This window comes from Erythrolamprus reginae, chromosome Z (genome assembly GCF_031021105.1).
Source record: "Erythrolamprus reginae isolate rEryReg1 chromosome Z, rEryReg1.hap1, whole genome shotgun sequence".
Classification (NCBI taxonomy): Eukaryota; Metazoa; Chordata; class Lepidosauria; order Squamata; family Dipsadidae; genus Erythrolamprus; species Erythrolamprus reginae.
The window spans coordinates 124,986,321-125,001,383 of NC_091963.1; the positions used below are offsets into that span (position 1 = coordinate 124,986,321).

A 15,063-nucleotide genomic window follows, 5' to 3' on the forward strand; every position below is an offset into this window, starting at 1 on the left:
CCAAATGGCAGCCAATGCGGTCTGCGGAGTGTTGGAGAAATATGGGCATACCGTGGAAGGCCCATGAACGCTCATGGGGCTGCATTTTGCACAATTTCTAGTTTCCAAACACTTTACAGAGGTAGCCCCATGTAGAGGGCATTGCAGTAGTTGAACCTTGAGGTGATAAAGGCATGAGCGACTGTGAGTAGAGACTCCATGTCCAAATAGGGCCACAACTGATGCACCAAACACCCCCCTCACCACAGCCGAAAGATGATGATCCAGTGTCAGCTGTGGATCAAGGAGGACACCCAAATTGCGGACCTTCTCTGAGTGGGTCAGAAATCAAAAGAACCCACAGCCACTCCATCTTGTCGGGGTTAGGTGAGTCTGTTGACACACATCCAGACCCTAACAGCCTCAAGGTATTGGCACAACACTTCCACTGCTTCACTGGTTAGACACGGGGTGGAGATGTATAGCTGAGTATCATCAGCATACTAATGGTAGCTGACCCTGTGCCTTCAGATGATCTCACCCTTCTTCTTGCCTGCTTCCAATCTTCTCCCTGCCCTCTACAATTTTCAGTTCAAGTTGCTCTCTATCTCCACAGATCTTTGTGTTCACTGATGGAGAAGTATTCAATACAAATGAGGTCATTGCTGAAGTTCGACATAACAGTCATTCCCACAGGTAAGAAAAGATAAGGGTTTTCCTGTCAATCGTGTCCGATTCTAATGCACAGTGCTCACGGAATAGGTAAGAAGAGAGGATGAAATTATTTTCTTGATGTTCTTGTCACTTGGTTTTCCTCAGCTTCTGCCTTCTCTCTTCCCTCCCCCAACAGGTGCTTCTCCTTTGGAATTGGGGAAGGGGCTTCAACGGCCCTGGTCAAAGGCATTGCTCGAGCTGCTGGAGGCAGTGCCGAATTCATTACTGGCAAAGAACGCATGCAGGCCAAGGTGAGGTCTCTTCCTCTTAATGGGATTTAGCTTTGCTGCATGTCATTGATACATAGTTCCAGGATTTAGCATGTTTTAGGCTGCCTAAAATGTAATTATAAGTTTTTAATATTTCAGCTACAGTAGTTTAATTTGATATAAATGGAGGGGGTTACCAGAAATTACATGGATTCAGTTTTTTTGTGCTAACAGGAACTAATGTGAAAACCCATTGTTTATTTTGGTTTATGTTCTACATGAGGCACAAGTATAGGAACATATTTTGAGGTGGCAGATATAAATCCTTGTCTCATTTGAAGCTTGGAGATTAATAATAAAATTATTACAGGTAGTCTTCAACTTAAAAGGTTAGTGACTGTTCAAAATTACAATGGCCCTGAAAAAGGTGAAGTATGACTATTTTTCGCACTTTTGTGACCATTGCAGCATCCCCCTGGTCTTGTGATCACAATATTTGGAAGTTTGGCAACTCATTTATCACAGTTGCAGTGTCCTAGGGTCATGTGATAACCTTTTGCAATCTTCTCACAAGCAAAGTCAATAGGAAAGCTAGATTCACTTAAGAACCATGTTATTAACTTAACAACTGCAGTTATTTTCTTAGATTTTTGCTGTGGCAAAAAGGTTGTAAAATGGGACCACGTTACTTAACAATGGGCTGTCTTAGCAGAAGACATTTTGGACAAAGATTACCTGTATGACTACTCTTTCTAAACTGTAATTCATCGGATGAGATAAAAACTATCTGTATGCAACTGAATACAGAAATATTTCTGAAACAATGCCCCAGTGGGTCAAGGCTTCTCCAGTATTAATCAAAGTTGCAAAATATAATTCATAGAATCACAGAAGATACTATTTAGCCTGTTCAATCCAATTTCCTTTCAGAACAGGATTCCTAATTAAAACATTCTTGTTTCATCTCCATTTCAACACATCAAATGAACAGAAGTCTATTTACTTTTCTAGAGGGAGATTATGATCCCGCTGTATAGAGCACTGGTGAGACCACATTTGGAATACTGTGTTCAGTTCTGGAGACCTCACCTACAAAAAGATATTGACAAAATTGAACAGGTCCAAAGACGGGCTACAAAAATGGTGGAAGGTCTTAAGCATAAAACTTATCAGGAAAGACTTAATGAACTCAATCTGTATAGTCTGGTGGACAGAAGGGAAAGGGGGGACATGATCGAAACATTTAAATATGTTAAAAGGTGGGAACTGTTTTTAATAGGAAAGTGAACACCAGAACAAGGGACCACAATCTGAGGTTAGTTGGGGGGATGATCAGAAGCAACGTGAAAAAATATTATTTTACTGAAAGGGTAGTAGATGCTTGGACAAACTTCCAGCAGACATGGTTAGTAAATCCACAGTAACTGAATTTAAACATGCCTGGGATAAACATATATCCATTCTAATATAAAATACAGGAAATAGTATAAGGGCAGACTGGATGGATCATAAGGTCTTTTTCTGCCGTCAATCTTTTATGTTTCTAGGTATTTGGTTCCACTGCAGAACTGCTCTTACTATCAGAAAGGCTTGTCTAACTTTAAATCAGAATCTGTCTTCCTGTAATTAAATCCACTATTCCTGTAACCTGGCATAAGACATAACCATTCTTCTTTATTTGGATTTATAATCTTTTATTTAGGAGTTCAAGGAATGTATTAATTTATTGAGATGTTTTAGGACCGCCCAATTCATCACTAATTCTGAAATCACTTTCAGATATTTGAAGAGTTCAACTGAATCCCTCCTCAACCATCTTTTCTGAGTTCTAAACATATTCTGTTCCTTCAATTTTCTTCACAGAACGTACAATAGTTTCTAATTTCCTGATCTTCTTTCCTGTCTTCCTCTGAATCTACTCAATTTCTTTCATTCCTTCTTAAAGAGTAATGGTCAGAACTGGACATGACATTCAAGGTGGAGTCTGTACAAAGCAGAATACATTATTCTTCTGCAGTTGTAGCATATAACTACATTTGCCTTCTTTCCAGCCAAAAGCTGCAGTTTATATTCAGTTTTCAGTCAAGAAGTTTTGCTTTACCAATATTATTACCAGTCAAAGGCCAGATGGATTGACTGTATCATGAGGAGTGGGAACAGAATAGAACATTGTGTGCAGCCAAAATGTTGAATTTTTTAAGACAGTATTTCATAAGCTGAAAACTGGAGCAGTAACAACCTTGACATTTTCAAAGTAAATTTGTCTTTATTTCTCAAAGGATCCTGAAATCTTATACTGCTTCTTCATAAATTTTCCGTTTCCTGCAGGCTTTGCAAAGTCTGAAGAAGGCCCTTCAGCCAGCAGTGTCGGGGATCTCTCTGAGCTGGGAGTTGCCTTCTGGCCTTGAGGCCAAACTTGTGGGGTCGGGCCCTCAGGTCATTTTCCAAGGTCAGCGCTGCCTCATCTATGCCCAGATCCAGGGACAACTTCAGGCAAGTGATCCAACTGAAGGCCACCAATCTGAGAAATCCTCCATCCTGTGGTGTAGACTATGCCTTGCACTTGTTCAGCTAAGGATATTCAGTTGCTCTCCCTTCACAGAACATCCTGATCCTAGGACATCCTGATTCTCAAAAATAATTTCCCTTCTTTTCCCCTTCCTTCCCTTTGTTTTTATACAGACGACAGGATCCATGGAGGGAACAGTCATTGTTCGATATAATTTGCAAAATGAGACTCAGACAGAAACAACAAAGTTCTCACTCCAGCTTGAGAAGACAGACAGGTAGAACCTAGAACTCTTCCTTTGAAGTAGAACTCAAGTCTGAACAAACCCTTTAAAAGAGGCACATGAGTGAATCAGTGGGAGCACATCCAAAATATTTCTCTGAGTCCTGAAGCCAGAAGTAGCTTATGAACCAAGAAAAAGATGAAGCTGGTTTTTTTATTCAAAGACAGATGTTTTTCACCTAGCAGAGTCATTTCCTCTGCTGTCCTTTGTATGTTAATACCAAATGAAAGTAGGAAGCCGCCACCTTAATCAACTTTAATACTTAGATGTGAGTGTCATCTCTTGCCCTCTGGATTCATATCCTTTAGCCAAGAGATTTGACTGAGTTCATAATTGTTCTGGCAGTTTTCAGAATGAAGACATAGTTAACACATCATTGGTTGACTAAAGCCCAACAGCCCAAGCCAATACAAAACAAACCACATGTGTTCTATCATGTTACTTCCAGACAATAGAAATACATTCAGGGGGTATGTTGAGGCTCTGCTTTTTCCTCTTTTCAGAGAAGAGGCAACAAGAATAAGTCTTTTCAGGCCAGATTTTTTTCAGCTTCCCAAGTTAAAATGCAGAACAAATAATTTAATCCTATGAATTTTTGCTGTATTTACTGTCAGCTGACCCTCTGGACAGAAAATTACGATATGGAAGGAACTAACGATCAATTAAGATTTTGATGTAATGGCAGCCCTTTCTCTACCCATCCTTCCCCTTTCGGTGTAGACTTCCTGTTCACCGTCTTGCAGCTCAGGTGCTATTGCAGGAATTAGAAGAGGAGAAGGTGGAAGAAAAGAGGGTCCTGGCACTAGAGACAAGCCTGAACTCTGGAGTGGTGTGTTCCCAGACAGCTTACGTGGGTGTGAACATGGAGCTGGGCAAACCGGTTCAAGGACCTCTCCTCCACCGAAATGTCCCCCTTCCAGGTGAGTTGGGAGCAAAGGAAGGCAGATCAGTCCCAGGTCTTGAACGCATCAAATTTGCAGCTAAACTTAAAAAGCCCTCATTTATTCCTGGGTTTTAGCTGTCTACCAGTTGGCAGAGCAAGTAGCAGGTATCCCTTGTTATTGATTGGCAGGTATCATCAACATAACATATTCTTGTAATGACCTAACTGGATTGCTAGGTTTTTTATCTCCTTCCTAAACTGTCAGGCTGTTGGATGTTTAATATCTGAATAGGAATCATTGATTGTAAAATTCCTGAATAGGAATCATTGTTCTAAAATTAAAATAATAAATACAGTAATGATTTCTACATTAAGCTGTTCCCTCTTTCCTTCAGAAAAGAAACTATTTCCAGGCATTTTTCTGACTTCTTGTAGACAGCAGCAAATCTTTCTTAAGAAAGTTACTATGGAAGGGAAGCTTTTTAGTAGTTTGGGATCACACTTAATGCTTAATGGTGGTAAAGAATTAGACACTGATGCACTGTGAATGAAGCTGCATAATGCTGCAGACATTCCCCATTTTCCCAGGTTTTGAAACTACAGACTGGTGTCGTGTGTGTGCTTGAGCCTTCAAGTCAGTATTGATACTTGCCTTGACAAGTTTTCTCAGAATTAAGAGAAAGTGGTGGGCTGCAGGTCACCCAGCTGACTTTGTGACAAGACTAAAACTCACATTTCCTCCTTTCTAGCCATTTTAAAAAGATAAATTAGGCTGCCAATCATTGTTTTAGGGGGGATTTTCATTCACGCTACATCATCTGCAGTGGTGGGTTGGACCAGTTCTTTAGAACCAATTGTGGAAATTTGGCAGCACTCACCGAACCGGCAGCAGTAACCAGCGGTCCACACTCCCAAACCAGTCCTCCATTGCCACGGCTTGCAAAAAAAAACCTTTTGTGCATGCATAAAGACTTCTGCACATGCTCAGAGGGTCATTTCCATGAAGTATGTGGAAAATGCAAAATGGGCACTTCCGTCGTGATGCGAACGGATAGGGGAGGTAATCTGCTGGTATCTAGGCTAACATTTCTCAACCATGGCAGCCATAAGATGTATGAACTTAGCCTCACAAGGGAATTCTGGAAACTTGAAGCCCATGCATATTAAAAGTTGTTATAGTTGAGAAATACTGATCTTTGAGTCTTCGGAGAGGGGCGGCATACAAATCTAATAAATTGAATTGAATTGATCTATTCTAGACCATTCAGCACTCATCAGAGCATAGGACTCAAAGAAAAAGAAAAATTAATCTTATCTTATTACAGTTCCTATTGCAAAATATTTTCCCGTGTTCTGTTTTACTTTGGAACATCTGTAGTTTTGATGAGGTCGCCAAGAGCTTGCTGCCTGCAATCGCCATCACCAGTTAAAAATATTGGAAAATGTGCACTGGGAAGTATGTATCTTAGCCAGCCAGGTAAGAAATGCTGTTCTCGTTAATTTCCTTTATATTCTGTATGAAAATCAAACATGGGGTGCATTTGTTCATATTAATAAAAACTATAAATATTGTACATGTAGAATATTGTTTGTGTGATGTTGTTTTGCTGCAACCTCTCATTTTTGGAGGCTGGCAGAATTAAAGTGTTAACAATCCAAAATTGAAATTTTAATGCAATACCTAACATTTGTGCCACTGAAAGTCTTACTTTTGAAGGTGCAGATAACAAAATGTAAAGTGTTGTGACAGGGTGGGAGAAATTAAACAGGAAGTTTTATAGTTACTAATAATGAGCTATAGTTATTAATAATGAGCTCTAGAAACCTGTTGTTTAGTGACTGAAACAAGGAATTCTAGTGGGGGGTTTCAACTTTGTCAGTTTTAAGATGCGTAGACTCTTGGCTGGGGAATTCTGGAAGTTGAATCATAAAAGTTTAAAAAATGCAATTAAAAGACAGTAGATGCAGGAATTTCATATTGACCCATTAGTACCAAACTTACACTACCATGGTTAAAATCAGCATAAAATATAAAATCTAGCAAGAACATTAAATAAACATATATTGTGTTCGAAGGATCAATAAGTGACAAACCTTATTCCCACGGAAGAAATAGCTTGAGACACAGCTGTTTCTGCACACACAAGGAAAGCTTCAGATGGATTGGTGGCAATCGCTTTGGCAAACAACACAAAATGAGAGTTCCTGTGGCGCAATGAAACTTTGAATGTAGTGTTTGGATTGACTTGGTGACTCACAGCTAGTACATGGTACCCCTACTTACAAACACCTCTACTGACAAACTTTTCGAGAGATGAACTGGGTGTTTAAGATTTTTTTGCCTCTTCTCCCGAACCATTTTCCACTTACGAACCCGAGCCCGGGTACGTGCACTCTCTTACTGCCGCAGAGATTCCTTTGCCTTGTGACTGCCGCTTTCAGGATTTTCCCTTTGCTTGCCGCCACCGCCGGGATTCCCCACCTCCGAACTGCCACCACCGATTTGCCAGCCGAAGCACCTGTCCTTGCCACCACTGGGATTCCACTTTGTCTGCCGCCACCGGGATTCCCCCTTTGCTTGCCACTGCCACCGTACAGGCACTTTGATCAGCAACAGGCGGCGGTGGCAATCCGGAGGCGGGGAACCCTGGCAGCGGTGGAAAGCAAAGGGGAAATCCCAGTGGTAGCAAGGACAGGCTCCCTGGCTCTCACTCCATGCCTGGTATCCGCTTCCTCCGGGGGAGTCCCTTTAAGGCGCCCAAAGCAGCTGGTTTTAATTCCTCCTACCTTCCACCCTTCCCAAAGCCTCCCCACCAACTGGCGAGAAGAAGGGAGCAGAAAACTTGTGTGGGACAGCCAAAGGGCGGGAAAAGGAGCTCCTTGTGAGCTGTTGGTCGGCCGGTCCCGGGTCCAATGGACAGTGGCTGCACATACATACATACACTCATACACACACACTAAATCCCCCCCGCAGGCTTGAGAACTGTCTTAATTGGAAGAAGGAGCAGCGGAAGGAGAAGTGGAAGCGAGAAGGAGAGACATGTGCTGTCCTCCTTCTTCTCGTATTGATCCCGCTCTCCATGGGACAAACAAGAGGCCAAAAAAAGTGAGAAAGCTTGATTGGCAGGAGGGAGTGCAGCTGCCAGGGATGAGGGCACACAAGAGCGGGTTGGGGAGGAGGAGGAGGCGGAATGAACAACTGTTGCTGTCCAAAGTACCTATCCTTACCACCGCTGGGATTTTCCCTTTGCTTGCCTTAACACTGATCGTCCAGATCCATTTGTAGGATCTCCGTGCCCTTCTCCTTAATTTTCTGCCACTTCATCTTCCACCCTTTTCCTACTGGGACACAACCACCTTAGCATTCCACCCTGGGCTTCCTGTCCAGAAGGGGATAAACCCTGCCTTGCGCCCTCCAACCTCCATGCAACACCTGCTGCTGGTGTGGTGGTCGGCGAGTCTGCATTCCCTGCCGGTGCCCTCCTCTGCCCAGCTCTCTCCACCCCGCCCCACAGGCGTCCTTCTAGTTCCTCACGTGGGCCAGGAGCACTCCGAGCTCTGGTTCTGCGCCAATCACAGCCGCTGGTGGGATTTCCCCAGCCTGGCTTCCACACAGGTCGGGTGGGAGGGATTGCAAAGTCATTTGGGGGCAAAGTCATTTGGGGGAAAAGCCATTAAAGTGCCTCCAAAGCCGGGGGGGGGGGAAGAGACCCAGCCATGCACTTAGGAAGGAGAGGTTGCGCTGCAGAATTGGGTCTGGGGGACAGCACCGTGGTCATGGCTACGCGGTGTTTATTCCACCACCTCCTTCTCCCCGCCCGCTCGCACACGCCCTCATCCCCAGCAGCTGCGCTCGCTCCTGCCAATCAAGAAGCCTTTTCACTTTTTGGGCTCTCTTTTAACATTCTCGCTAGACCCTATATTTTATGCTGATTTTAACCCTGTTATTGTAAGTTTGGTACTGACAAGTCAATACAAAATGCTGCATCTGCCACTGTTTGTCTTTTAATTGTATTGTTTAAATTATTAAAGGGGACTAATTGCTTTACAAGTTGAGAAATCAAAGTTGAGAAATATTGTACTGATCTAAACCATCCAGAGCTCATGGAGAACTGGAAAGACGCAGAAGGAAGGAAACATTAATTTTGGGCTATTGCTTTTATTGTAAAAATTGTCCTGTGATGTTTTATTTTGGAATGTCTACAGCTTGCGGATCATCTGGAGGATTTTTCGGTGCACAGTCATTAGGGTCAATTTTTAGCCCGAAGTATAAGAGTTGTGCTCCACCAAGAGGAATTGAAGGTCAGTCCCATAATCACAGTGGAAGGCTAATTTTTTTAAAGGCCCTTTTCACATATGTCCATGATCCCAAAGGTGTTTTTTCAAGAGGCAACTGGCCTTTGTTTAATCAAAAGGTCTAACTGCCTCTTGAAAAAGCACCTTTGGGACAATCGTGATCTGGATTTCTGAGAATCTGCATAGACAAATGTCCATTATATTTTGCATATGTCAAACATGGAATGTGGTTTGTGCCAGTAACTGCAAAGTGATTAAAATTGTTCTGACCCAGCTCCCCAAACATGACAAACTCTCTGGCGTGAACTCAAAAGGTTCTTTTATTGTATTTTTTATTTTTTTTTATAATATAATTTTTTATTGATTTTTTTGAAAATTTTACAAAAAACAAAACAAAAAGCATAAAGTGTACCATCACCAAACAGAAAAAAAATCCCTTCACCAGGGAAGATTCAATTTTGTATCCTTCATTTTCTTTGTCTCTGGGTTACATTGTTCATTCTTTATAGAGTGATTGAATTTTATTTCTTACATTTGCTTCGCTTACTGATGTTGTTAATATATAATTTTTAACCTTCTCCCACCGCCTCATTGTTGCTGCTAATTTCTCTTCATTATAATTATGTAGTCTAATTTCCATAATTTCATAGTGAATGTGATCCGCCATGTATTTGCACAAATTTTTTATTGTCCATTTATTGTCATCTTTCCACCCAAGCACTATAGTTGCCTGGGCACTTTCTATCGCTGCAATTTTGATTTCTTCATATTCTATTACCTCACTATTTTTTATCAATAATGCTGCTTCCTTAGTTATTTTCCAATTACCATTCGTAATTTTGTTCACTTCCATTTGTATTTGTTTCCAAAATTTTTGAACTTTATTGCATTCCCAAATTCCCAGGTTCTTTTATTAGGAATGCTGGCAGCCCTGGCAAAAAGTTTATCTCACAGGCTAACAGGTTTGTCTGCCGGAAAATGAATAGTTGTCTGCCACATCTCTTCATCTCCGCTCCCTGCCGTTTATCCCCAGAGCTAGAGTGGGGCCTGGCTAGCAACAGTGATCTTCCTTCCCCAGGATCGGCCCATGGTTTTCCACTGCACTCCTATTCTCTGCCTTCTGTGCAGCCACATGTCAGGCACTGGACCCAGCTTTTCCTCTTTCATCAACCACCTCCAGACTTGGTGGCTGTTGATGCTCCATCTGACTACTGACGGATGGCCCAGGCTCCGCCACTGTCTCTCTGTCTGCCAGGTCCCTTCCCTAATCCTCCTCTGGTTCAGATGCTGGAGGTGCCAGCAGCTGACAGGCCACAACAATAATAATAAAAGTAGGAAATATATTTATTTATATGACTACCCAAGTTTGCCAAACTAAATCTGGGTGGCAGACCTAAAATAATCAACAATAGTATCAACACGAACGCAAAATACATTCCTGCTATCAGCCTTCTGAGATGGGAACATTCAAATCCCAAATGTTGGGGGAAGAAAAACAGATTTTTAGTGTCTTTTGAAGGGTTGAGGCACTGCACTTTAACCACTGAGCCACCATGGCAGAAATTGTTCAGAACAAACTGTTACTAATATAATATAGAATTACATTAGTAGTCCCCTCTTACACTGTGATTTTTTTCCCTCCATATTTAGTGGAACAATCGCTCTGTCTAGATATGAACAGGTAAGTTGACACATTCAATATAAAAAAAGCAGGAATTTGAAAGTAAACCTTGATGGGTTTTGAACATCTCCAATATTGAGATCCCCTTTTTCACCAGTTCAAGAAACAGAACTACGGAAGAAGAATCTCCTCTTTTGAAGTTGGTATCCCTGCAGAATGCAAATGGCTCCTGGCCTCATGGGCCTGTCCTAGCTGCCATATTAGATCTAAGTGAAGCTGAGATCTCAGGCAAAGCACCAGCCGATGTAAGCCTCTGTCCATCTTCCATAATGAACAACAAAAGCTTTATTCATTTATTATTGTCTAGCGATATAAAAAGCTTTGTCGAGTCTATGTTCAGCTAATTTGAGAGAAAGGCATACAGAATTAAAATCATGTAAGTATTCTAGAACCCTCCAAATGCAGAGGGCATAAAATCAACCATTGCAGGTAGCAAGGATAAAAGCGAGAAACCCTGAGAGTTGTATTCCAAATAATCCAGAGGATAGCAAATTCCAGAGTTGAGAATAAACAAACAAAAATATTTGACCTTGATAGAAAGTAAGCAAGCATTTTTAGCAACACTAGAGCTGTCAAAATAGGATGTTTACTGTGTCCTTAATTCCCAATTTTGCTATGATGGAGGGTGGAAGGGCACAGCCATCTTATTTGGCTTTTCTTCTAAAAACATTTTAAATATTTAATATTTCATACATATTATGTAGCATTTAGTCACTCAACAAAACTATTTCAGCATTAAGACATGGAGTGGACTAGACACTGGGGATGGTTGTCAATAATGAGAAGTTGGAGTGGTAGAGAAGAAGTCTTAACTGCATTTCACTCCATGGAAAACATGGAGTGAAATCATGGAGTTTTAATTATTGCTAATGAAAACAATGGTTTCCATTATCTATTTCAATCTATTGTTTTAAATTCTGGATGACATCATTGACATCCTTCAGTCTTGAAAGACTATGGTATCTTTCTCTGGAAAGAGTTCCTAAAATGCCGTATGCGAAGCTGGAGCAGTATGGACTGTTACCCAAGCAGGAGCCCTTTCCACATCTCTGAAATAATCCAATGGAATGATAAAGCCAATACGATTGGTTCCAGCTACATTGCAGGAGTTATCAGAACGTGGCTATATACAATCACGAACAGCTTCCGGGACTCAAATTCCACTCCTGAAGCCTTTTCCAATTATGGATATAGCCACAAGGTAGTGGAAGTTTGCAGTCAGAGTTTCCCTTCACCTCCTTGAAGATAGTATTGCCACTTTATCTACTGTTGGGACGTAGAGCCCTCTTTCGCCTTCAAAACTGTTGACCATCTTCTGTAACCCTGGAAAGGGGACCTTACAAGGTACTACCTGCAGGGCCAGCTGGACCAAACTATCAATTCTCCAAGTATAACAGACAATGATCTTCCAAGTATTCATGTAAATTTGGACAATTCCTCCCACAATCAGGATCAAAATTGGGGAGTGTGGGAGAGGAAGGGAGCCCAACTGCCTGTTGGTGGAAAAAGGCAGGTTTAGGAAAAACAATTAATTTGTATTTCTGATTTAGTTACTGAATAGTTATTTTTAGCCATCATTTGGAAAAATATTTTGCACATCTGTACAAGAATAATATATAAGGCTCATTTAGCATCTTTTCCCCACCATTGCTTTCAGGTGGCTTCAGATATATGGGCAACAGTACTGGCTGTTCTCTGGCTTCATATGAATGCTACAAAGCAGAAAGATGAATGGGAACTGCTGGAAGGAAAAGCTATCCATTGGCTTCAAATGAATGCAGGTGATGTGTTGAAAGCAGCTTATCAAGGGAAACAAATGTCACGATAAGAAATAGTAGTGTGTATCAGTCCTTAATCTATTTTGGGTGATCATGGAAACAGCTAATCAATAGCAGATCTTGTTATAATTAGACACCATGGGGAAATTCCGGGGCTGATTCTCAGATGGAGAAGTTGAAAAAACATCTTAAAAGGCTTTTAAGATGTCCAGACATTTAAGGCTTTTTAAATGTCCAGGAATTTGATTCAAGTGAATCTTTGTTTTATGGAAAAACAGATTTTGTGAATGCAATTCCAGCAGCAACACTACTTAAAGCTGCCATTCTTCTTGCCTATTCTAGTTCTTCTTGGAATATTTTTAATGGATCAGCTCTTTAGAATTCCTCCACCATAATAGCTGTTGCTGAGAGTTCTGGGAGTTGACTTCCTGAAGTTTACAGGGCATCCAAATTCATATTAATTGTCTTTTGGACTTTGGAAGATGTGTTAAAGGCCATTATATTGTTCAAACTGAAGTGGGTGTTGCTGGAACAATCCTGATTCTTGACTATTTATTTACAGGAAATCAACTGGCTAAGTGTGTGAATGCCGGCAATGAAATTCTGGGAAGTAGAGTCAGCCCCCAGGTATTCGGGCTCTGAATTTACAGTGTCATCCTGAGCCTGAAACTGGAACATCTGCATCTATTCTGCTTCTATTCTTGTTGAAATGTAACCTGCTGCAACCTCCATTAGAATCTATTAGATCCAGGGTTGTCATTCCCTTGAAAGTATCAGTGCCTTGCTTACAAAATCACAAAGTTATAATGCATCACAAATTGCTCTGTTGATGCATTGATATGCAAGCATTCTAGGCATAAATGTAACAATAGCATTTGGGTTTATATATCACCCTATAGCATTTTACAGCACTCTCTGGGAGGTTTACAATGTGGAAGCATTATTTGCATATTGCCCCCACCAATCTGGGTTCTCATTATATCAATCTTGGAAGGATGGAAGGCTGAGACAACCTTGAGCCCCATCAGGATTGAACTCCAGGCTGTGGGCAGAGTTTGCTTACAATACTGCATTCTAAACACTATTCCACCAGTAGATTTATATTATTCCATGCTCTGTGTGTGTGTGTGCACACACGCGTCCATGGGGGGGGGGGGGGATATCATTTGAAAGAATTAAAATTAAGGCTGACAACTACCTCCCAATATTTCTGCTTTAATTTGTAATTCAAAGTTTATATTAAGACCTTGGAGCATAAATATATATGCATCTTCCACTTGTTAAAAATTAGGGATGCATTACTAATCCCATCAATGCCTGAGTTAGATTTATATAATAATTGAGATTTTCACTGACCTGAAAGAGCAAAAAAGTATTAAATACTCTAGTTAAGACAGTCAACATAAAATATAAAAGGTCAGATAATATTTATGGTTGGTTATCAATTTCATTATGCTGGCAGTATAAAATAATGAAGGGGATGCTTACCAAAAAAAAGCCACTTTGGTGTAGTTATTATGGCAAATCAAGCAGAAATTAGGAGGTTGTGATCAGTGATGAGTGCATGAACTGGCGGGTGGGTGGAGTATCCCGGGCTGGTTGGCAGAGTGTTCCGCCACCGCTTCTAAAAACTGGGCGGAACTGGGAGCAACTCACTCTTGCTCAGTCTCAGTCTTGCTTCAGGCACAAAACCAGCTGGATTACTTTGAGCTAGTCACACTCTTTTAGCATTATGAATTAGGCAATGGTAAACCACTGCTGAAAAACCTTACAAAAAAAACCCCCCTGCAGGGTCTACTTCTAACCTTCACCAAAAGTCAACAATAACTGTAAGGCACACACATGCTTAAAATATAATATGAGCTGCTCTCACTATTTTGTAGTTTGATTTAATATCTATAGATATGTTAATAAAGTTTGGAAATAACAAGCTTATCTAAGTTTAAAATCATTTTAAAATGTTGAATTATGCAAACACTTGGAGTTTATCATACGTAAAGAATTTTGGATTTATTGAATTTAAAGTTGATTGTTTTCTTTTACCACTCTAGGCATATAATTGTGGGTAGATGATGCATGTTGATACTATTATATGATGAATAGAATAACTGCTCTGCATAAAGGTTTAATGCTGTGTTTAAAAATGTTTTTATCTTGGATATAAATGTATCTTTACTTTTTGGTCAGGTACTTATTGTTGGGGCACTGATCATCCCCAATGAAATGGATTACTGAGGGAGTGAAATTAATGAAGTTTCTAAGATGCATTAATAGTTTATTGTTTGACAATATATGCTACACAGACCTTTGAATCAAACACTTTTCCCAAATAAATGAGTGTTTTCTAAGGCAGGCACAAAATGATAACAACACACCTGCTCAAATTGTCAAGATAAAATCCTGTGAATAATGTTGCATGCAATTTCTCAGCAGATGGCAGCATCTCTCCAATTTTGCATGAGTTAGGAAGATAAGCATAAGACCTTATTATATTGAAGGCCACATAAGATTAAGTCAGGAATATCAACAAGACCTTCCCGGACAGTCTTAAGTGTTCTTTAAAGTGATGTAGCTCAGATTTGCTCCTGGATTAAATTGGTTGACTACAGGTAGTCTTGGACTTATTATCACAATTGAGGCCAAATTTTATGTTGTTGGGAGACATTTGTTATGTGTTTCCCTCTATTTTTTAAAAAAAAATATTTATTTTCTTTTATTTGACTTCTATGCC

General features: G+C 40.6%; 1 protein-coding gene across 1 annotated transcript in view; it reads left to right on the top strand.

The window, feature by feature from the left end:
* Positions 1 to 14,262, top strand: part of VWA5A (von Willebrand factor A domain containing 5A) — a 32,226-nt gene extending 17,964 nt beyond the window's left edge. The window contains exons 10-20 of the mRNA XM_070729124.1: positions 596 to 675; positions 830 to 944; positions 3,231 to 3,395; positions 3,585 to 3,688; positions 4,415 to 4,614; positions 5,956 to 6,054; positions 8,784 to 8,879; positions 10,524 to 10,554; positions 10,652 to 10,799; positions 12,212 to 12,335; positions 12,895 to 14,262. Of these exons, the coding sequence (XP_070585225.1) occupies positions 596 to 675; positions 830 to 944; positions 3,231 to 3,395; positions 3,585 to 3,688; positions 4,415 to 4,614; positions 5,956 to 6,054; positions 8,784 to 8,879; positions 10,524 to 10,554; positions 10,652 to 10,799; positions 12,212 to 12,335; positions 12,895 to 12,974 (1,242 nt within the window). The 3' untranslated portion in view covers positions 12,975 to 14,262. The remainder of the gene's footprint in view (positions 1 to 595; positions 676 to 829; positions 945 to 3,230; positions 3,396 to 3,584; positions 3,689 to 4,414; positions 4,615 to 5,955; positions 6,055 to 8,783; positions 8,880 to 10,523; positions 10,555 to 10,651; positions 10,800 to 12,211; positions 12,336 to 12,894) is intronic.
* Positions 14,263 to 15,063: the final 801 nt, after the last annotated feature.